General features: G+C 54.3%; 1 protein-coding gene across 2 annotated transcripts in view; it reads left to right on the top strand.

Annotated features, from left to right (window-relative positions):
- Nucleotides 1-1,651: 1,651 nt before the first annotated feature.
- The window catches only part of GRIK3 (glutamate ionotropic receptor kainate type subunit 3), a 230,466-nt gene continuing 209,356 nt past the window's right edge, over nt 1,652-22,761 (top strand). Inside the window, exon 1 of one of the 2 annotated variants that reach the window (XM_019836667.3) lies at nt 1,652-1,860. In XM_019836667.3, coding sequence (XP_019692226.2) covers nt 1,746-1,860 — 115 coding nt within the window. In that variant the 5' untranslated portion in view covers nt 1,652-1,745. The remainder of the gene's footprint in view (nt 1,861-22,761) is intronic. The other variant, XM_003989866.6, reaches the window with a different exon arrangement.

Raw genomic sequence — 22,761 nt, 5'->3', positions numbered from 1 at the left:
GCTGCAGTGTCACATCTCCACACAATGCCAACGTGCCCTACTCCCAGAACGGAAGGGAAAGAAAAGCCAGGGAAATTAACGGGCTGGATAGAACTGGACTCATAGTCTATTTGTAAGAAAATCAAAGATTTGCTTTTCAGATGTTGGGGGCCATGCTCTTACCAGACAGCTGGCAAATGGGAGGTATTGGGAATGATGGAATAGATCAAGTTATTTAAATGAGAAAAATAAATTCACACACAGCCTAGCCGCTGCCCGGTGACAGATCCGTTTATTTATCTACTGTATCGGCACCGCTTTGTCTCTGTCAAAAAGGTCATTAAACTCGCCTAACTGCGTAATTCCCAGCCTCCTGCTCTAGACTCGCTCCACAGCCCTTCCTTTCCCTCGACACCCAGCGCCACTTGAAAAAAAATTTATTATTGCTAATAAACAAGGGTTTTTTTTTTAACCCTTTCTAGCTTGTCCCCCCATGGGTCTCGCTGTATCCCACAGAAAATGACAGTTTCTCTTTATTCGTTCTCAGGAGGAAAGGGGAAGGGAACTAGCCCCTCCTGCACGGTTGGGGAGTTGGGGGAAGACGGGTGGGAAGTAGGTACCAGGGTGCATCTCAGATGCCCTCCGAGTCTAAGGATTTAGCCATCTGCCTCCGAAACCCCTGTGGTTGCCGGGCGTCGTCAAGTCCTGCCTTCCAAGGCACAGGGTCTGGCCTGGGCCGTCCCACCGCCACCAGCTCCCGCTGCTCCCCTAGCCCAGCGTGGTCGATTCTGTCTTCCCGGAGCCCCAGCCCCAACTCTGCCTCCCCGAGACATGGGCTTAGGGAGGGAAACCGGTTCCCGGGTCCGTCTCCCGCCGCCGCCGTCCAGCCTGCGCCCGCTGCGTGGGAGCTGGAAGGCGAGACTCCGCAGACGGCGGGCTCCGCGTCCCTCTGCTCCGGCGGGCGCGTCTCCTCCAGCTGGTCGGGCCGCTAGGCTGCCGCCGTCGCCCAGCTCGCGGTGCCAGCTCCCTTGCTCCACGCCCGGCTCCCAGGCTCCGTGCCCTCGCAGTTGAAGGGACTGGGGGCGGCAGGGCGGATGGGGACATCTGGGAAGCGAGGAGAATCCTCGTTCTCCGGGCGTCCCCCTAAACCGGGTCCAGGGTCCCCTTCCCCGCCCCCTGCGCAGGTGTGAGCGCGCGAGTGTACGCCTCGGCGGGCGTGAGTGTGAAGTGTGTGTGCGCGGGGGAGTGCGCGGAGGGAGCGCGGGCGGCGGGCGGCGCGGGAGGCGGGAGGCAGGGCGCGGGGAGGGGGCTGGGAGGGAGTGTGTGCGCGCGTGCAACTCCACTCCGGGGCTTTGTGCGAGCCCGGGCGATAGCATTGGCGGCGGCTGGAGGAGGAGCGGCCGGAGACGCGTGCAGCCCGCCCGCCAGCGCCCGGCAGCCGGGGCAGGTGGGAGCCCGCGCGGGAGCCGAGCCGACGCGAGCCGGAGCGGAGTCCGAGCGGAGCCCGAGCGCAGCCCCGGCGGAGCCCAGGAGCCTCGCTCGCGGGCGACCCGTGGGCGGCAGCCGGGCGGGGCGGGCGCCGGCGGGGCGGCCCCCCAGTAAGATGTGCGCGGCGCCGCGGGGCGCCCCCCACTCGCAGCGGCGCTCGGGAGCCGGGCAGCTGGGCCAGGCGGCGCCTCGGGGGCTGCTGCGCGCCCGCGCCTAGAGCTGCCGCCCCAGGGAGCCCGCCACGGCCGCGCCCCGGGCACGCTCGGCGGCGCCCAACGATGACCGCTCCCTGGCGGCGCCTCCGGAGTCTGGTTTGGGAATACTGGGCCGGGCTCCTCGTGTGCGCCTTCTGGATCCCGGACTCGCGCGGGATGCCCCACGTCATCCGGATCGGTAAGGGCTCCCCGGAGCCGGGGGTCTCTGTGCGCCCGGGCGGGGGCGGCAATGGGGAGCCAACGAACGCGATCCCAAGAGATTTTTCCCGATCTCTCCGGGCCGCCGGGGCCGGGTGACCACCGGGAGGTCGGCCCGGTCAGGGCAAAGTTCCAAAGCCGGGGGTCACGGGCCCCACTTAGTGGGGAGGAGACAGCCGAGCCGCGGCGGGCGAGGGGCCCTTGGAGCGCTCGTGAGAGGCCAGACCTGGCGGAGAGGAGCGAAGCGTTCCAGCCCCAACCCGAGTGGAGTGCTCATTTCCCGGCCACTGCCGGCACGACCGGCCACAGACCGAGTTCTGGGAGCGGGCTTCTCCGCGGAGCGGGAACCCTGGGGGAAGGCGCCAACTTCTCTTTCCTCCTCGCTCCCGGCAGTCCCCCGCCCCCACCTGGGGAACAGCTCCAGCGGCCGCGGCGGGGACGCGAGGGACGGCTTCGCAGGACGGAGGGGGGGGGGGTGGGCGGGCGGCGGGTCTCTCCTCCCGGCGGCCGCCCTCGGCCTCGGGGGTGCCCCATCCAGCCCGGTGGCTTGGGGGAGGGGAGGGGCAGCCCCGGCCGGTCGCTCTTGTGTTCCCTCGCGGCTGGGGGGGAAGGGGGGGGAAGGAAGCCACGGAGGCTGCCCGCCGCGGCCGGGAATGTGGCGGGAGGGATGCGAGCGGTTTGTAAAGTTAGCCGAAATCCCTCCGCAGCTGGCGGCGGCTGGCGGGGTTGCGCGCGGCTTTCCGGGGCTGCCGCGTCTCCGCTCTCTTCTCGCCGGAGACTCCTACTCCGGGCTTTAACTTTGTTGTGGCCGCCCCAGGCACCCTGTAGGCAGCGCTCTGGGCAGTGCGGGAGACCCTGCGGGGCCCAGGCCCGCGCCCGCCAGGGCTGGGCCCGGCCTGGCCACGCGGGAGCCTGCCGCCAGGCCGGAGACTTGGGCCTCCTGGGTTCGCGAGGCGCCACCACCAGCATCTGGCACAGGGCGGGCAGAGCTCTGCTGAGCCAGGGCCACCTTCCCCCCTTGTGGCTCTTCTCCAGGAGAGGACTGCTAGAGGCTTGAGGGGATGCAGGGAACCGAGGTCGGGCTTGGTTTCCGTACTTGAGGTCTTCCTAGGAGGTGGTCAGGAATCGGGGGGTTGAAGGGTACGTCTTCGTGGTTCGCTCCTGGATACCACAACCTCTGGAACTCAATATGCGGGTGGGGGTAGTGCGCGGCGCTCAGCGCTGCCCACGCTGGGGTCTTTGAGTCCATGCCCGGGACGCTGGCAGACTCACACCCGAGGCAGAAGAGGCACAGGAGGTAGAGGAGTCCAGGCACGGGACTCTAGGGACATCCCTCACGGTCAGGCTTAACCCTTTGCAGCCCAGGCTGCTCTTGGCAAGCCAAGCAACGTCTTGTATCTGCTTTTTTGCCTGCCCCAGCTCCCTGTTTGGTTAGCATTCCAGGGGCAGGCACAACCTTAGTACTGGGCCAGCACTTCTTTCATTCCCTCCTTCCTTCCCTGCTTTTTGGGGGCCTACGTGGTAGAGTGCCCTTGAGAGAAAGGAGAGGGGCCCCAAAAGGTGCTCTGTGCGCGTCCCACGCGTTGCAGTTTCCTTTCCTCTGCACGCGGGGAGCTGGGTATGCTCCCAGCCTAGCTTCAGGGGTGGAGGTTTTTGGGGCCCCAGGAAGTCAGGAGAAGGTGAGGACAGCCCCAGAAGGATGAGCTAAGGAGGGGCAGGATGGTGTGTCCTTAGCTGCCCCCTCTTATTGTGAAATTGACTTCACTGGGGGCTCTTCACTGCTCTGAGGGGAAGCCCCAGCCTGCCTGCCCTTTCTTGGGTTCATGTTGTAATAATGCAATTAAGGATGGCAAAGCCCTCCTCTCTTCTAATCTTCTTCGTATTAAGCCCCAGGATTAATTAGCATGTCGGCCCAAGCCATTTATATCAGAGAGCCCTGCCCCATTTGATTCCCAGCCCGAGGACTGGGGTGCTGCGTGGATGCCAAACGTGACCGCCGGAGCTGTGCCAGCTTAGATGGAAGATGGGAAGGCTCCGAGGCCTCTGGGCTTCTCTGGAGCTTCCTAGGGAGCTGAACTTCCATCCTTGGGAGTCCGGGCTGGAGCCTTAGCTGGGGCCAGGGAAGCATAGTGGACATGGGCGGGCCCATGCGCGCGGGAGCGCACACACACACGCGCGGGTGCGTGCACACACACACACACACACACACACACACTTATGCAGAACCTAAACACACTGCCTTGGCTGGGTCCCCCACCATCTCCCTTTTCTGATCCACCCGTGGGATTCCAGGGTTTTCTGCCTGAGGCTGCAGGAATTGAGGTCCTGGAAATGGGGTTCGGGAGTATGCTGGGTGCTTTGTGGTTCCCGAGATTCGTGCCTGAGCTGGCTGTTCCTGGAGCCGAATTCTCCAGCAGGCAGGCATCTTCAAACACCAGCTTGGGAGAGGGTTTTCCTGCAGGTGTGTGAGGGGCTCTCTGGGCTGGGAGCAGTGTACCCGCCCCTTCTCTTTGTGCCTTTTTTGGGGGCTGAAATTTCCTCTTAGACAAGGAGATGGATAGCTCAGCGGTGTGACAGAGTGTTCAAACAATCCGTCTTGAATAGATGAATTGCATTGCTCTGTCTTTTTGTAATTGTGTCTATCAGAGGGAGAGGTCAAGGCATTGATTGCTTGGATGGTTTGCAAGTAACAAAGGAGAGCGAAGGAGAGAGCGAGGGAGAGAGAGTAATTGGATTGTAGTCTGCGGGAAAAAATGATCATTGATTATTTTATATGAATATGTGAAAGATGTATCTGCGTGTGATTATCAAGTGTTGCTCATTGAAGGTTTTCAAGGCATATTGTTCGGCATTTTATTATTACTCTTATCATCGTTATTATTGTTGGGATGGATTCTGGTCTTAACTCATGGGAAGCAGTTTAATGCATGGATCATCTCAGCCAGATGGGCTTCAGTGACCTTTTGTGGGAACCTGGATTTCCTGGTTATATGACCTAGAAGCTGAAGTGGAGGGGCCCTAGGCTGGGAGCTAGGAGGCCTGGGTTTTCTGCTCTCTCTTCTGCCCGTTTATTGAGCCATTGTGGTCAAATCACACCGTTCCCCCCAACCTTGAGCCTCTGTTTCCCCATCTGTAAACCACCGTTGGATTGGCTGTGATGGTTTGGGATATTCTGTGGCTTCAAAGTTCCTTTTAGTGCAGACGGTGGGGACTGTCCGTGCCACTGTAGGTTTCATGGTTACACGAGGCTCCCTCGTATTACATGCATATGGTAGGATCGAGGGCCAGCTTGGAACTTGAAAAGGGAACCAGACAGTGGTGGCAGCAGCTGGGGATCCCTGGTGGATGGTGATGATCTCTAGCCAGCCAGGGGGAGGTTGGGAGCCAAATGGCTGCAGAGACATAAAGCAGGTGTATGTGTTGGGGATGGGGGTGGGGTAGAGAGGGAAGGACTGGCTCAGCTCTGGACTCTCTGAGCATCTACAGACAGCAGAACAGATGAGCCTCAAGACCCAGAACCTGGGCCGGGGGCGGGCGGGGGTGGCCAGCGGGCAGTCACAGCAGTCTCTCCCTGGGGAACGAGCTCCCCCTCCCCCAGAGTTCCCCAACCAGCCCCGTCTTCGTTGTCTCCGATCAGTTCACCCAAACGGTCCTGACCATTCGTCTCCTGAGTTTGGGAGCCGTGTGTAAAACAATGAGGAATTTCTTACAGTGACTGGTGATGCGCTGAAACATTGCCGCCTTGTAGGAGCAGACAGGAGCTGAATGAAGATCAATAGGGCTTTCCCCCCTGGAAGTAAATAGCTTCAGACAAGACCTGGGAGTGGCCCGAGGGGCCTTGGAAGGCATTAACTTGAGCAATTTCTGCCTCCACTTTCCAGCCCAGCCGCTCCTGTCAGCCCGGGCTTCCCTCTTCCTCAAAGCTGGAGTTTAATTTCTTCGTGATGCCTGCCTCGCACTGCGCTAAACAGTCTTTTGACATCAGGATGAGCTGGGGGTTTTAGAGGTGGCTTATGCAGGGTGAGCCAGGCACTGTGTCCTGAGTAGGCTCCTCCAAGGTCATTTGCATTCCCCTGTTGCTGGCCTGACAGCCAGTCCAGCCTGATGTGCTATTTTGAAAGGGCTTTGAGGGGTGGCCCTTTATCCCCCCCACCCTTTCAGGAATGCAAGGTTGCTTGGCTGCTTTTAGGGTCCTTTCTGGGGCTTGGGAGCCTCCCTGAGTCCTCCTGTTCCGGCAGGCACTCTCTGTCCCTGCTCTAGGAAACAACCCCCTCGGGTGGGGGGACGCAAGGGGGCAGGAAGCACAGATTCCTCTGTGGACATCACAGGGCTCCCTCCTCTTGGGGGAGGCACGAGGCCATGTACAGGGAAGGTGGCAGAGGCTGCTTGGGGTGTGCTTCTCAGAGGAGACTTGGTGGTACTCAGCAGCTGGGTTTGTTTCTGATCTGCTGAGGCCAAGCCTCCTCCATTCTGCGAGAGACTGCTGCCCCTGCCTCCTGTGGCTTCAGCCCGAGCCATGGACCCTCCAGAGGGAATGCAGAGAGGCGAGAGCCATTGCTCCATTTGGCTAGGCAGCAGCAGAGAGGACTGAAGTTCCGGGGACAGGGCTGGTCCTCCCGAGGCTGGTGTGATGGGGCTGGAGCTTTGGATGGATGGATGGGCCCAGGGCCTAGTGCAGACGGGGCTGGGGCTTGTTCGCCAGAATAGCTGTTCTCCCAGGTGCCCATTCCCTGACAGCAGCACCAGGGGGCAGTGTGCCTGTGTCGAGGTATCCCTGTGTCTCCTGCCTGGGACCCCACCTGGGTCGGGAGTGACATCAAAATAATGCACAGCAATGCGACAGTAACAATGACCCCCACTTAGGAAGCGCTTACTAGGTGCCAGGCACCGCGGTGTTTCACACGCTGACTAGTAATGCGGGCGCATAGTAAGTGCTCAGTAAATGCCGCTGCATTTCCCTCCCCCATCTTATTTAACCTTCACTGCCGCGCGGGCATCATTTCCATTTTGCAGTTGAGGAAACTAAGCTTGGCAAAGTCACTTGCACAAGCTCACGCGAGCAGTGAGTGGTAGACGGGTAAGAACTCCTGTCGGCCTGACTGCAGGGGTCCTGCGTATTTGACGGTCCGTGAGGGCGGAGGACGAGGAAGCACCACCAGTTTGCACAGGTGCTGAATGGAGCACCCCCACCCCCACAGCTCTGGGCGCTGAGTGTGTCCTCACGGGGCCAGGCTGTGTTTGGCCCTGTGTTGGAGGTGGCTCTGTAGGTTCTGTGACATTTAACCCTGCCAGTGCCAGTTTTCAGAAGCAGATAGCCCTTGTTGATGAGCTGTGTGGCAGATACGCTTCCTGGACGGGAAAGGACGGATGGTCTTTCCCCACCCTCCCACCAATAGACACTTGCACTGACTACATCTCACTTTGTCCGGGCTTCTGGACTCTGCCCAGTGCTTCCCTGGAAGCCTGAAATAAAGGATGGACTCTCCCTTGGATATGGCTGGTCCACCCATAGGAATCCTTCTGCTCCGGGGACTCCAGCCTACCTGTCCCCCTGGAAGCCACCGAGCTGTCCTCAAAGACATCGTCAGAGCCATGAGGGAAGGGCTCCATGTCTGTGCCTCGTCTTCGCCTCTGTCCTCATCAGCCAGTGACCTGGCCAGAGAAGGTGGTCGCAAATTGTTCTCTGTTCTTCTTTTTCCCCTCACCTCCCTTTCCCCTCCCCAATCCCATCCCCTCTCCCTTCCAACATCCTTTCCAGGCTAATAGGTTTTATGGTCATTTTATTTTTAAGCAAGAGTCACATTCTGCCCTTCCGAAGAGAGCCTGCCTTGCCAGTCACTGAGACAGGTGGACAATCCGAGGCCACTGACGCTGGGCCCTGGAATATTTGTTGCTGTCTCAAAAGACACTGTGGTAGGGTGTGGGGACGTCGGTGCAGGAGCTGCTCAGTCCACCCTTCCCCATGCCACCTCTGGAAGAGCAAAGGCAAAATCAAATTTACTCTCCTTGTCCCTCATGTTCCTTCTTCTGGGGGACCCAGGAGGCTGGAATAATGATGGCTTCCAGGGACGGAACTGTTTTGGAAGTGGGCGGAAACTGCATGCTGAGAGCCCCTAAAGAGGTGACAGATTTGGGATAAGCACAATCAGAGGGCTCATGGTATTTTCCAGGACCTCAGTTTCCCCTTCTGTAAAAATGGGGACGATACTGTCTGCCTCACAGAGCCAAAGAGGTACGACATCTTTCCAGAAAAACTTAAATGCTGTCCAAAGATCAGCATTTCTTCTTGTTGTTGTTTGAGGGGTCTGACACCAGCACAGGGCCAGCACCGGGGTGAGGTGAGCGAGGCAGCTAGGGAGCAGAGTTGAAGCAGGCTCTCTAGTGGTGACCCTGCATTCGCACGACTGACCACGAGAGCGGGCGCTTCCTTAAATGTTGTGCCCCTAAGTGCCTCATTGGCCTGGACCAGTACCTGTGTTTGCTCATGGAGTCACCATTTTCTTCTGCTTCTGTTTGTGCCCCAGAGACGAAATCCTACCTGAGTGTGATTGGGCGTGGGGACCCTGGGTCGAGGGCCAAGGGGTTGGGCTTGAGGACCACAGGTCATTCTGATGTGGCTTTCGTTCCCCTTCGGCCACCTTTTATAGGCAGCACAGAGCACTCCGCCCCGCCTTGCCTCATTTTATTTCCTTTGGAGTTATGTCCAGGGTCCCACTGCCTTTTACTCCAAACCTGGCCCTCCCCTCTCCCCAAAGCTCACTTTCCCATGTCCCCCTCCTTGTTTCCTTGGACCTCTGTGCCTTGTTTGCTAATGCTGATTGGCCTTGGCTGTAGTTATGCTTTGTGGGTTTGTCTAGGGCTTTCTCTAGTGCATCCCCGTTAGGCCAGAAGCTGCTGCAGAGTGTGTAAGGCCAGCTCCCCCCGCATCATTACCAAGAGGCAGAATGAATTTTTGCGGGGGAACCAAATAATATATTTCATTGATTCTAGGATGGACTTTCCTCCTCTCCCTTCTCCCTTCTCTGAAGTCAGTACGTGTCTCACGTGTCATAGCTGGGGTTGCCTACAGGATGTTTTCTTTTTTGGCACCTCAACACGTAATGGCATGGCTTGGGTTTGATGAACTGTGGTGGACCTGAGTTAGACCGTGCGTCTCACATGTCTGCGCCGCGTGACCTTGGACGCGTCACTTTACCCCTGGGTCTCCGTTTTCTCATTTTAAGATAGAAGTATTAGGATTAAGTGAGACTACATTCAGATGTTTTTGACCTGCAAAAATTTCCTGTGGCCGAACCTTAGAGTATCGTCTTCACAGAGTCAGTGCGGGGATTAAAGATGATAAAGTGTATGAAGCTCTTTGCTCAGTGCTTGATGTTTAATAAATGCTGGGAGAGAAAGGATTCTCCAAGGTTGGAGGCCATGTCCCTGCCATCAGACTGTGAGCTCTGAGGCTGTCTGCTTCCTGCGTACCCTGTGCCAACCCTGGTGCCCAGTACTCCGTGCCGCTCAATACCTGGCATTTATTTACCCATTGCCCACACACCCACATGCCCCGTAGTGGAAATGGTAGGGTCCGGCTGCCTGTGACAATTATCTACCACATTAGGGGGAGAGAGAGGTGCCCTTTGGGATGCTTCTGTGTGTCAGCTCCCAGACTCCTCCTGGCCTGCTATTTATCACATACCTGCAGCCCATGGGGTGCTGGTTCTTCCTCCCAGGTGCAGTGTTTTAGCTGAAATGCATTTTGCATGTATTCAGGACCGAGGAGACCCTGGTTGTGGGATCCTCTTTAGGGACTGATCCAGAGAATCCTTGTCAGTCCTTCTTGGATGTAGAGTTCAGTCTTGCTTCTTGGGCAGGCTAGTATGGCCCAGAGAGGGTCTGCGGCTAGAGGCTGGGCCCCAGGGGATAGAGACCGCTGGCTCTGCTGGGAGACATCAAGTAATGAGGCCACGGCAAGAGCTGGGGAGGAGAGAGTCCCCATGGTGATCATACAGATCGGAGATAATGAGATGGAGTGAGATCCGGGGGGAGTGGCAGCTTCGACTCCAAATCCTTTGGTGCCATGCTGAATGGTGGTTAAGGAAGGCAGGGGAAAAAAGGGAGCGAGAAGGAGCTAAGATTCCAGTTTGTGTGAAGAGGGTTCCGATCCATAGGAGACAATTAAGCCTTGCGCTATTAAAGGGACTGATGCAGACAGGCTGCCGATGGAAGGGGGTTTATAGAGTTCTCAGAACAACTGCAGGGATGAGCTCTTTAAATATGGGAACGAGGGAGACTTCTGCAAAGCCTTCCTGCATCTGCTTTGCAGAACTGAAATATGCTATTCCAAAAAGCCTGCCCAATTGGGCGGAAAAGCAGGAGCAGGGAGCCAAGGACTTCCCAGGGCTCCACGCATCACATTTCCTATCTGTGGTGGAGAATCACAGAATCTAGGCTGAAAAGGACCCCAGGGGTCATTCTTAGGCCTCTGGTTCTCAACCGGAGCCTTGCACCAAAATCACCTGGAATGCTCATTAAACTACAGATTGCTGGGCACCCGCAGAGCTTCTCATTTGGTAGGTCTGGGGTGAGACCTGGGATTTTACACTTTTGACAGGTCCCCAGATAATGCTGATGCTGCTCCTCTGGGCACTACCCTTTGAGGACCACTGTTCTCAGTCACTGGAGGGACCTTCCCCTAACCCCCCTTATAGGTGGATATCTGGTCTCTGATTGAACATCACCCGAGATAGGAAGCTTACTACTTTTGACCCTCTTTTGTTCTTTACTGCGAATGTTTCGGCTGACTCCAATCTTTGTTGCAACCCCCCCTCCCCAAAACTTGTCTCCCTGCAGTCCCAGGGAAGGCGATAGAACTTGGATGTTGGGAGTATAGGTTCTGAGATCCATCTGTCTGAACTTAAACCTTTTCCCCCGTCCAGGCTCTGGCACTTGGGATAAGTCACTTAGCCTTCGATTTCCTCATCTGAAAAATGGGGATAATAATAGATTTGGCCGCGTGGGCTCATTGTGAGAATTAGTATGCCTGGCACAAGAGCAGCTTTCAATGCACTTTTACAATCTAGCATGTGGATAAGTTCACAGGTTCTGGAATCTTCTGGCCCGAGTTTGAGGCCTGCCTCCATCACTTCTCACCTGTGTGATCTTGGGCAAATTTATCTAATAATAATAACGATGATGATGACGATGATGATGATGATGATAATGGTATCTGCCTCACAGGGTTGTTATAAGGATTAAATGAATTAATGCATATGAAGTGTTTAGACCACAGCCATGGGAAGCACTCAACAAATGGTGTCCATTACTCTTATGGTACAATAGCCATGCTCACTGGTTCTGGTTCTGGTCTGCTCCCTATCCTCCCATGCAACCCTACGGAAATGTAAAGGCATTTCTCCCAATTAGAGATGCTCAGTTCTTCCCACCAGGCGTTGAGAGCTAAGCTAACCCCAGTGAGCACCTGGCTTCCTCGGACCTCAGCTTCGGTGTCTCCTTGTACAGCCCAGGCCAGTTCAGCCTTCTCAGCAGCTACTTCACTTTGCCGAGTTAGACTGAGCTGGTGGTCTCTTGAGATCCCCTGGTCTTTTTCACAGGCATCGCTGCTGATCTATAACTTCTCTCATCTTCCCTTTGGCAGTTGATCTTTTGAGCCTAAAGGCAGGACCTGTCATTTATCCTCAGTAAATCCCACCATGGAACCTTCGGGCAGTTATTCTTGCTCGTTGTTCCTGGACCACCAGAGCCTACTTCTGGTTCCACATCCTCCGGAAGTAGGTATGGATTTCACCTGGCCTCCCTCTGGAGGGTCTGTGGTGGACAGGTTAAGTGGTTATTGGCCTACACTACGGTGGGGGCTGGGAATTGCTGCTCTGGACAGTGTAGCTTTTGCGGCTCCTCTTCCATTGTTTGCCTTGCTTCGTGCCATCTGAGCCTGAGATGAGCCCGCCTTCCCTCCCTTCAGCTATTTCTGCCATCGACGCATTAGGCAGGAAATGACCAACGTCAGAGTCTGTTGGCTTAATTCAGTAATCATGGATCCACGATCCTATACTTTAACCCGCTTCAAAACCCCACTAGCTTCCTTATACCTTCAGGCCCTTTAGGACATGCCCCGGTTGGCAGACCTATACTGCATCCCTCCTTGCCTCATACACACTCTGCGCTCCACTATACTGAACACCCAAGTCCCCAGGAGGCACCGTGCCTTCCCTCACACCCTGGGGCCTCCACTCTTGTTATTCATTGCAGATAACTTCTAGTCATCCTTCAGGTTTCAGCAAACGTGTCTTTTCCTCCAGGAAGCTTTTCTTCATGTCTGCCCACTTCTTTGGGCCCCCACAGTACCCTGTATTTCCCTTATCGTAGCACTTATTATATAAGCAGGGACCCCGATGACTTATTCACCACTTCATCTGGTGCGCCTAGCACAGTGGATGGCACACAGTAGGTGATTAATAACTGTTGAATAAATGAATGCATTGATGAATACAGTCATTTGAGTAGAAGTCCACACTCCTGCCCTGTTACTCAGCTCAACATTTTTTCCATCTGGTCAACAAGATTTCGTGAAAGGCATTGTTAGAGCCTTCTACAAAGTCAAAGTTCTAGTGATGTCTGTGGTGTTCTGACACATGAATTCAACACCTTCTATACCAAGACTTTTTCCACGTAGTAGCTTGGGCAGAACTGGAATATTCAGGCGAGTGGGTCCTTCGTTCCCGGGACTAGATTGGTCTTCATATCCATTGTTTGGTTCATACCGTGATGATTCTCCTCGTGAGAGACACAAGGTGTCTGTTTCCAGAAGAAACTGAAGAAGGGCACGTGGTCCTCCTGTCTTCCTGACCTCACCTGTTTCTCCTTCCCACTTGCCCCTAAGCATCCCTGCTGCTCCCTTGGGTTGTTGAACCCAGCAAGAGAACTTCTGCTACTCATCCTTAACAGGCTGGCCACTTAGGACAGCTGCTAGACAGGGATGTTTTGCCGCTTACACTGTGGCCAATTATAGGTCAGGCCTCTCTGTTTTCCGTCGTCACCACATCACTTACTCCTGCAAGGATGTCTAGACAACAGGTCTACATGCCAGCTTTGTGTAAAGCAGAGGTGTTCAGGCTATATGGACAGTCAGCCTGGGGCATTTAGCCCTGGGGTTGAGTGCATCATCCGCACTGGGTTCTTGAGAGTGTGAATGTGTATATTTCTATGTGTTTGTGTTATTTTAAGAAATGACCAGTTGGAGGTTTGCTTCTCTAGCACAGGCTTCCCAGGTTGTGGCTCAACAGCCATTCTTTACCCCAAGCCTGTTAAATGGATCAGTGGGAAACTGAAGACTTAAGCGTTGAAGTGACGGTCCCAATTCCTGACTGTGCTGATTGGTCTGCTGTATTTGTGTAGCTGAGAGTGAGGCCAGGGCAGGTTTGCAGTGAGGCCCTGGGCTTCCCCTCTTGAGCATGACAGAACCGGGCTCTGCCCTGAGGCCATGCCCTCCCTTCCTTGCTTCCCTCCCCAAGGAAACAGATGACACATTATGGGCAGAAAGAGCCTGTTGCCTACATGGCCATTTTTCCTGCCCAGTTTAATAGAGGTGACAGCTGTCTATTTTACTTGTCTCGTAACATTGAATCAGTAAATAAAATATGGGTGAACTCTCAGGTTTAGCTGAATTATGGCTGGTCCCTGGGGGTTGAGGGCTGGGGGAGAGCTGAGCAGAGAGGTTGAATCCCTGGCTTGTTGCAAGAGAACCTGAGCCTTGTGTCCTCCTGTGGCTCCAGGAAATCTTTCAGTGCTGAAGAAGGCCAGGCAAGGTCACCTTGTTGGACTATTTCTGAGTCCATGGGAGAACCAGAACACAACTGGGGGTCCCCCAAGTGTTGGAACTACAGGAGTACAGTGCCTGTCCCTATTCTTTTCCTATCACAGATTAGGATACTGAGGACCAAATGGGGGACATGATTTGTGCCACATCCCTTGGGAAGCCATGGGAAAATCAGATGAAAACATGAGTCTCTGACCTCCACTATATTAAGAAAACTCTCTCTCTCTCTCTCTCTCTCTCTCTCTCTCTCTCTCTCTCTCACACACACACACACACACACACACACACGCACACACACTTGAAGCTTTACATTTTCAGTCTTGAGATAGAGACTAAATTTTTGTAATACTGAAAAACAGACCGATAAAACATTTTTCCACATTGAGGGAGAAGTACAAACCAGATTCGTGTGTGTTTAGAAAGGCTTGTAGATAACGGATCCACCCTATGAAGTTCCCACGAGGCCGGGGAGATTAAGGTTCACCCCTAACCTCTGTGTTCAGCACCACGGAGAGCAGTCAGGCGCTGGGGTAGTGAGTGGGCGCCATCTGCCCGCTGACTCTTCTGGCAGGGGTGATGTGGTCATTGCAAGGTCTTGCTAAACAGGCATTCTTTTTCAGAATGCTATTCCTCTAGGATTCTGGTGTTCGTAAACTGGACTGAGGTGTTTAGCAGGCACACGTAGGCTAGTGAGAACTATCGTTTGTGGTCGTTCAAATCAAGCAATTCACAGTAAAAAAAATGAAGGCAACAGATAGAATTTGCTCATCCCCCCCCCCCCACACACACACACATAAATTGTGCCTAAGCCTTTGGTGCCTTGTACAGCTTGTCTGCTAGGGAGCAGTAGCAGATGACAAAACGAGCGAACATTTCTATTGTCAAATATCACACCCGATACCAAGCATCTTTGCTCAGCTTGTCAACATCATCTTTCACATTGCATTTGGTAAGTAGGCTTGTGTTATGTATTTTTATCCTGCTAAATGTGATTTCTTAAAAGTATTTTGTGTGTTATTATTTCCTGAGTTGTGGAACCCTGCATACCTATCATAGAGCCGTATTTCCTGCTGGTAAATAAAACGACTCTTCGTTCAGGTGATGGGAATGGAATGTGTCACGGCTTTGTGGTTTTCCCCAAAGAACCCCAGCAATACCAGGTGCTGTACCACCTGGATGTGTCTGGGAAGCCTTGTGATTGGCCTGGGTATTGACAAAGGTCTGTCCTAGATAGAAAGTCACTCCGAGTGGCCTCAGCATACCTCTGAGAGAGGGGTAGCTTGTGTCCATTACCGAGGCACTCTGGGTTGGCCGGAACACCTGGTCTAGAAGCCAAAGAGCATAGGAACCTAAGAGTATTTGGATGATAGACTCCGAGGAACTGACACGTGCCTCTGAACACGGAGCGACATTTAAGTAAATAGGCTCCAAGGATGTAGGAGACAAGATGGCACCTTTCAGTCATACAGCAGAAAGATCTGGAATGGGCAGAGGGGAAGTGCGCTATGATACCAACAAAGCAGGGCTCTTCAGGAGCCCTGGCTTGGGAGATCTCAGGAAGAAAGGATTGGTTTCTTTGCTGCTCCTGCTTGGGTTCAGAGAATCAGAAAAATCTGCTTTGGAAATGTGGCTATTTTTATGCTGTTTGTAATTTAGTGTTTATTTCCTGTCGTTTTCACATGGACTCTGGGCTGACTCACTGATTCACCAAACATGGGTGGCGCGTCCACTCTGTGTACTGCAGAGTGCACAGGGAAGGGACTTGTGGAGGGCCTGGGGGCGTGAAGCAGCCTCCCTGGACCTGGTGGTAACTCAGTGGCCTCCTGCTAGGTCCATGTGGGTGACCTTCAGTGATAGCCATGGTTCCTTGAACAATCAGATACGTGCAGTTTGGACCAGAGCCCCACACTTGGATCTTTCTCATTCTCCTGGGTGCTGGGCAGGGGCACTGAGGCTCAGAGAGGAGAAGAAACAAGCTAAAAATCACACAGCAGAGCCAGCTGGGAAGCCATGTCTGTTCCCTTTCACCCTTTACTCCTCTGTTCTGCTTGCCTTGCTGCTAAACCATATCACTCCTTCCACTGTTCTGAGAGCCCCCTCCTCCCGAGCTGTCACACCCTATCCTCGGGCCCCCGTCAGGGTTCATTTTGGCCAGTTGTCTGTCTCTTGTCAGAATGGAACCTTACGTTTTCTAGATGGGGCAGGTGGGGCAGGTGAGTAAGCGTAAGTAAGAGGAAAGGTAGGGGTAGGGACTAGTATCCGATTTTTGTCTCTGAAGAAGTGAGTCTGTCTCCTTTGGTGGAAGTTTTTCTCTCTGGCTGACTCACCTTCTTCCTGCTGCAGTGTAAATCCATCTTGTCCGTGACATGACATGGCCATTTGTGGAGTTTGGGAAGGAACATCTAGATTGGGAAACAGTAGCTTCGGGGACTTCCTTTTCTAGGACTGTAGCAAAGAAACTCTCAAACAATTAAGCGGAAATGGCTACACTGTCCCTCACATGGGCTCAGGCAGATTTATAAGATTTTCTTTTGTAAAAAATTGGGATTTTTTTCCCTGGAGACAATGATTTATGGAATAATCAATTTCTTTATCTACCTAATACATTGGAGCGATCCGTCCACGCAGGCATCAATCTCCCCCAGAGGCCGGAGAGGGCCGACAGCCTTTTGAGCCTGACTCACCCGGCAGAAGGTGGCTTTTTCTGTGAGCGACTTTGATCCCAGAGTCTGGCTCTGAGGCCCGCAGTAAGGAAGGTCTGGGGCTCCTGCAGCCCCGCTCTTTGAGCAGAAATGCTAATGCTTTCTCCTGCTTGGTGTCAGCCCCACCTGGAGAGGAGTCAGGTCCAGCACTTGCTGGCCCCGTGGTACAGGTATGGAGGCTGAGATGAAGGTCAAAATCCAGAGCTTGGAGATGTGAAGGTAAGGTCTGTCATTCTCTTCATCTCTGAAGGCTGTAGTGTAGAAGGGGGAGCAAACCTGGCCTTAGAAGTCCCAGCGGAGAGAATTGGAGCCAGTGGGATGATGGTCCAAGGAGGCAGAATTTGGTTCAATGCCAGCCATCTCGTATTCAGTGCTATTTGAAGATTAAGTAAGATACCTCGGGAGTAGTGATCTTCCTGGTACGGGAGATAATCAAGAACACGTTGGCCAAGGATGTTCCCGGGAGACTCTGGGTTCCTTTCACCGTGAAACTCCAGGCATCCCCAGCCATGATGCTATAAAACCCCAGGCTTTCTAAGCTCCCCGAAAGGAATGCGCCCGCCCTGGTTACACAAACTCCACGAACTCACAAACTCTGAGTTCAGAGTGGTGGCTGCAGCCAGCCCCAGGAAGGACCTGTCGATATTTTTGAGCAGTGTAATTCCAGATACAGGGGCACTCCTGATGTCACGTAATTGGCACATCTCTCTGAGGTAGGTACGATTACCTTCTCGTGCAGTTGTAGAAACCGATGTGTAAAGGAGAATGGGTGGGTCCAAGGTCACACAGCTGGTTGGGGTAGAGCTTTGGCTCATTCAAACCAGCACCTCTTTACTCCATGAGCTTTTAGTGAGCACATACTGTGAGCACATACAGCCCTGTGCCAGGTGCTAGGACTACAAGGGGGAGCAAGACAGATACGCTTCTGGCCCTTACGGAGCTTGCATTCCGGCAGGACAGACATCAAGGAGTCACTACAAGTTCAAAGCGTGTTATAGAAGGGAAGCGCAGGCTGCCTGGGGGAACACCAGGAAGGGCTTCCCTGAAGAAGTGACATTTGGGCTGACACCCGGGGGAGAAGAAAGGGGCAGTGAGGTGAAGGTGCTGGGGAGGAGGGAGGCACGGGTTCTAGGTAGAGGGAGCAGCATGTTCAGACGCCCAAGGGGCAGACAGTTGTGTTAAACCAGAAGAAACTGCCAGCTCTGTAGGTCAAACGTGGCCAAATACCAGCAGAATTGTATTTAAAAAAGCAAAAACAAAACAAAACTCAAGGAAGTCCAGTGTGAATAGAGCAGAGAGAGGGGGTATGGCAAGATAAGGCCTGAGTAGTGGACCTCGAGCCAAGGTAAGGAGGCTGGACTTCATCCCAAGGGCACTGGGGAGACATGGAGGACTGTAGAAAGGGAGCAACCTTTGAAAAATCATCCTGGTGGCTGTGTGGTGTGACTACATGGGGGTGAAAGTGGAAGCTGGGGGCCCATCAGGAAGCTGTTGAAGTAGTCCAGGTGAGAAAGGACAGTGAGACGGGCAGACGGCAGGTTAGTTGGGGACCAAGTGTCCAGGGCCCTTCTCAGAAGCCTGGCTCTTCCCTCTGCCCCAGGCCTGAGCACTGGAGGCCAGGCCATGATACCTGTGAGTGGACTGTCCCCAGAGCCATGTGCCTGTTTTCTGCGCCCTCCGTCAATGGGTACCACATCTGGTTGTCTGAGAGCTCAGCTGGGGCTCCGGCCACGTTTCATGGTTTCCTGGGTTGGCCGGGGAACCCTAGGTGAGTTCCGTCTCCTGCTGCACAAGGCAATGAGCCCTCCTTGGCAGGTGGGCCGCTCTTAGTCTCCTTCAGCAGGCAGGTGGGGCTTGCGGGTCAGACCTTCTGCAAGTGCTAGGTCTTTGTGACAACCTGTCCGAGAGGCTTCAGAAAGGAGCTCTTTGGGGGCGCTTGGGTGGCTCAGTCGGTTAAGCGTCCGACTTCAGCTCAGGTCATGATCTCACGGCTCGTGAGTTCGAGCCCCGCGTCGGGCTGTGTGCTGACAGCTCAGAGCCTGGAGCCTGTTTCAGATTCTGTGTCTCCCACTCTCTCTCTGACCCTCTCCCGTTCATGCTTTGTCTCTCTCTGTCTCAAAAGTAAATAAACGTTAAAAAAAGAAAGGAGCTCTGTGGCTGAGCTGAAACCCCTTCTCCCGCTGAGGAGGGAACCCTCCTTCTCCTTGGCAGAAGGTGGGAGGAGGGAGACCTCTGACCTGCAGGGCAGGAGCAGGGGTCGCTGCTGCCTAGGACTGCAGCATCAGGGGCTGGAATGACAGCCCCACACAGATCTGGCTGGGCTGGGCTTCCCCTTGTGGTTTCAATTTCCAGCCCCCTGTGCTAACACAGTGTTACTGTGCTCATAGACGCAACAGTCGTGATGTGTTAGAGGCTTGCAGTGTGTCAGACACCGCAAAGAGCATCTTCCTGACATTCATTCACTTAATACAGCAAATCTGAGCAGTAGGAACTTTATCCCCACCTTATAGATGAGGAAAAGAACCTGGCGTCACGCACGCGGCAAAAGCATTCAGAGATGGTAATTGACATCATCGCTGTCATCCATCATCATGGTCGCTGTTGGTTTAAATAATGGATGCAAAGACCTATCCCAGTACCTGGCGCAAAGTGGGTGCTCAGGGAGTATTTGTTGAACCTGTTTGTACAGATTCAGGCAGAAAATGGGGTGAGTGGCCTGGGTCAGGAGAGGGGAAAAGCTTGGGAAAAGGCTCTTGCCAGCTTCCTGGATCCCCGAGGATCTCTTGCTTCCATTCCCCTGGCTAGGCCTTTCTTAGCCTGGTCCCTCCCCTGTCGCCTGCTCCTCGTCCACCCCCCATTCTTCTAGCGAGGGCGCCGGATTCTCTGATGCCATTTCTTGGCAGCCACAAGGGAAGCAGGGACAGCCTCCAGTGTCCCCCTGTCTTGGGAGGGAGTCGGTTGGAAGACCCTCCCACCGTTCAGGGCTTCACCCTCCGGTTGGCTCTGCTCTGTCCTCAGCCACTGGCAGCCGCTTCCCTCAGCCAGTCCAGTCAGGACTCCACAGAAACACCTCTTCACACACAGAGCCGTTGGCAGCTCGAGGCAGGTGGTGAGGCTGTTTCTGACCCCGTGCTTCTTTCCACCTGAATGCCCTCCCCTCTTCTCCTGCTGCATTTCTTTCTCATACTTCATGTTCTGTCATAGGCTCACCTCCTCCAGGAAGCCTCCTCTGATACACCCAGGCAGTGGTACAACCTTCCCTGAGTCTCCCGGAGCCTTGCTGCACCGTCCGTTGTTGTAACACTTCTTGTGGGTGCGGAAATGATCTTCTTCCCCGTCATCCCCCTGGTGACCCCAGAGCTCACGCTGAAGCTTGTGGAACCTCTTGTGTTTGCCTCCAACTAGTTGTTAATATTTTTTTATCCTGTTATTAAAACAACACCCATGACAACATCTTTTGATGGTTTACTCTCTTGGAGACAGACTTCTTAGCCTAGAATTTAAGGGATTCTCCTTCTGATCTCTTTTTCTAGGTTCTGCCCTCCACCCCCCCCCCCCCCATCAATTTAATTTTAAGTTGAATTAGTTTCTTAGGTTGAGTTAGCCAACATACCCAAATTGGGATGTTTTATATAAAGTTTTGGGTTTCCGGCTTCCTTTCCCACATTCCCACATGCCACAGCCCCCACCTGTCTTTATAGAGCTTCCGCCAAGATGGGGTGATTTACTGTTATGCAGTAAAAGCATAAGTACTCTTCTTGCTGTGGAGTTAAGAGGGAAAGGTGAAATGTTTTGTGTGGCTGTGTTTTTATTATCAGGAGTGAAGAAGACGCAGACCAGGAGGGCCGTTTATTTCAAACATTTGTCCCTCACCTGTCCTGCTTCCCCGTTGGGTTCCTGTTGGCTCCTGCAGGCACCGATTCCCTGACCCCCACGGGGGCCAGGAGCTTCTCAAAGGCAAGGCCCTTATCTCATTCTTATTTACTGTGATGATAAGACCTAGTGCTCGCTGAGCCCTTTTCCCATCTCCTTTAACCCTTACAACGTCCCAAAGATGGGGGCCCTTATCCCCTCTTCCCAGAGGAGGGATCTAAGCTCCAGCCAGGGGGAGGACCCCTTCGGTAAGTGACGGTGTCTCCCAGATTTGAACACCAGTCTGCCTGGCCCCAGCTTGATTCCCCTGTGTATTTCCAGCAGTCATGCCAAACGAGGCCCAGAGCAGACCATTCATAAGTGCTTGACAAATCAGACTGAATCCCGGAGTCGCAGATGGGATGGAGTTCTGGGAGACGTCCTCCGGCAGTGGACAGCGGCATGCTTGGGATGTTCCTGGCCCTTTTCCTTCTTTTGGTGCCTGGATGGCTCTGAGTGATGCTGTGTATCTCTAGGGCAGCATCACGCACAATTAGGCTAATGTGTGCTGGGCAGAGAATTTGCTGTGAGTCCCTTCGCATTACCATGTCTTTGAGGCACTAGGAGGTGGTGGGGGCATCAGAGCTCTGCAGGAGCATTTAAAAACATTTTTTTAAAGTTTATCCACTTTTGAGAGAGAGAGAGAGAGAGAGAGAGAGAGAGAGAGAGAGAGAGACAGAGCATGAGCAGGGGAGGCGCAGAGAGAGAGAGAGGGAGGGAGACACAGAATCCAAAGCAGGCTCCGAGCTGTCAGCACAGAGCCAGACGCGGGACTCGAACTTTCGAACCGTGAGATCATGAACTGAGCTGAAGGCGGACGCTCAACCCACCGAGCCACCCAGGCGCCCCTGCAGGAGCATTTTAACAACCTCTGTCTGTGCTGGCTCCCTCTGGTGTTCGCCGTGGCCGCAGGCCCATCATGCCGACACAGTCCTGGCAACTAATCAGGCCTGGATAATAGGCCACACGGACACACGCCCTTTTCCCGCCTGCCTCTGAGCTCTGGGGATGCAGAGGAGGAGGGTTGCACAGCCTCCATTTCTGCTTGGCCGGGGTTGGGGGAGAATGGGGAGGGCAGGGAGAGGCTGTGCCCGCACTCCAGCAGGCATGAGGTGCTGGGCGCCCTTGCCTTGGCTAGGCTGCGGCTGAGGGGCACCTACGGTGAGAGGGCGGGTTGTTTGTGTCAGTCAGGACTCAGGAGGTGGCCGCAGAGGGAAGACTTAGCAAAGAATGAATCAGCGGCTGTGTCTAGAATAGTGTCTGTAAATGCCGCCTCTCCCGGACGCAGCCGGTTTAAGATTCTAGACATCTGGCCTCTCTGGGTCTGGAAGAGGGTCTCTTCCCGGGGAGAATATCCTTGGCTGATGGTGGTAGGTATCGTGGCAAAGACGAGGTGTGAGTGACTTTCTCCCGACACCACCTGGGAACTGGCGCCCGCTGGAGGTCTCCCAGGCCCATGGTTCAGGGCCGCCTCCCGGGGCTGGGCTCAGACCCGCCCCACTGTGGGAACCGGAGGTCTTGACTTTTGGAAAGTGCGGTGGTCCTCACGGTTATTGGAGGCATAGCTCTTGTGACAGACCGTTGGAGTAGCCTTCGTTCTTCCCAGTCCTGAGTAGGTCATGCTGAGGATGTCAGCCCCACCCCCATATTAGCGGATCTAGGGTCATCCACCTTCTGGGAGCTTGGAACCAAAAGAGGGGGAGTAAGAGGCCCCATGCAACACGCCATATCCCTTGGGCTCGGTGCTTCCTGCGCCAGCTGGAAGTGACTTTGCACGGTCCCCTTGCCGGGGTAGATGCCAGCCCCTCCAGGGGTGGTGAAGAGAAGGCTTCCTCTGTGTCCCACTCAGGGTGGACAGCACTACCTCTCCTCATTGTCCCTGCAGGCAGGCTCACACTTAAAGCAAATAAACAAGACGAGAACTAATAGACCCAGACCGGGAAAAAACTCCCACTAGGACTTACTGGGCACTTACAATGCCAGACAGTATGGAAGCAATTCTGGGTATTCACTCTTTAGTCCTCGCAGCGACCCTGTGAAATGGTCAGTCATCCCCATCTTCAGGTGAAGAAATTGTGAGTGGCTCGGGACATGAGAGCACTGACCGGGTCACTCAGCCAGTAGGTGGCAGAACCCGGGTTCCCAGGGGGAGGTCGGCTTCAGAGCCCTTAGCCATTCGTTCTAGGATGTGTCTGCATACTTAGAGAAAACACGAGTTACTGCTGAGTATGGATCTTTCCAGATTTCTGAACCTAGAATCCTGATAGAATCTGGGCAGGATCTTCCTGGGCTTCAGGATCCCTTGATGCTAAGACAGGAACAGGATGTTTAGACTCTATTTTGAGCCCACTGTTTTCATCCTTGAATGAACCAATGTGGATGAATTCCTATTGAGAGACAAAGAGTGAGTCAGGAAGAGGAAGCCAGTGATTGAGACAGAGGCACT

Source organism: Felis catus, chromosome C1 (assembly GCF_018350175.1).
Source record: "Felis catus isolate Fca126 chromosome C1, F.catus_Fca126_mat1.0, whole genome shotgun sequence".
NCBI classification, from domain to species: Eukaryota; Metazoa; Chordata; class Mammalia; order Carnivora; family Felidae; genus Felis; species Felis catus.
The sequence above is the reverse complement of the archived record's forward strand: the minus strand, read 5'-3'. Positions and strand labels throughout refer to the sequence as shown.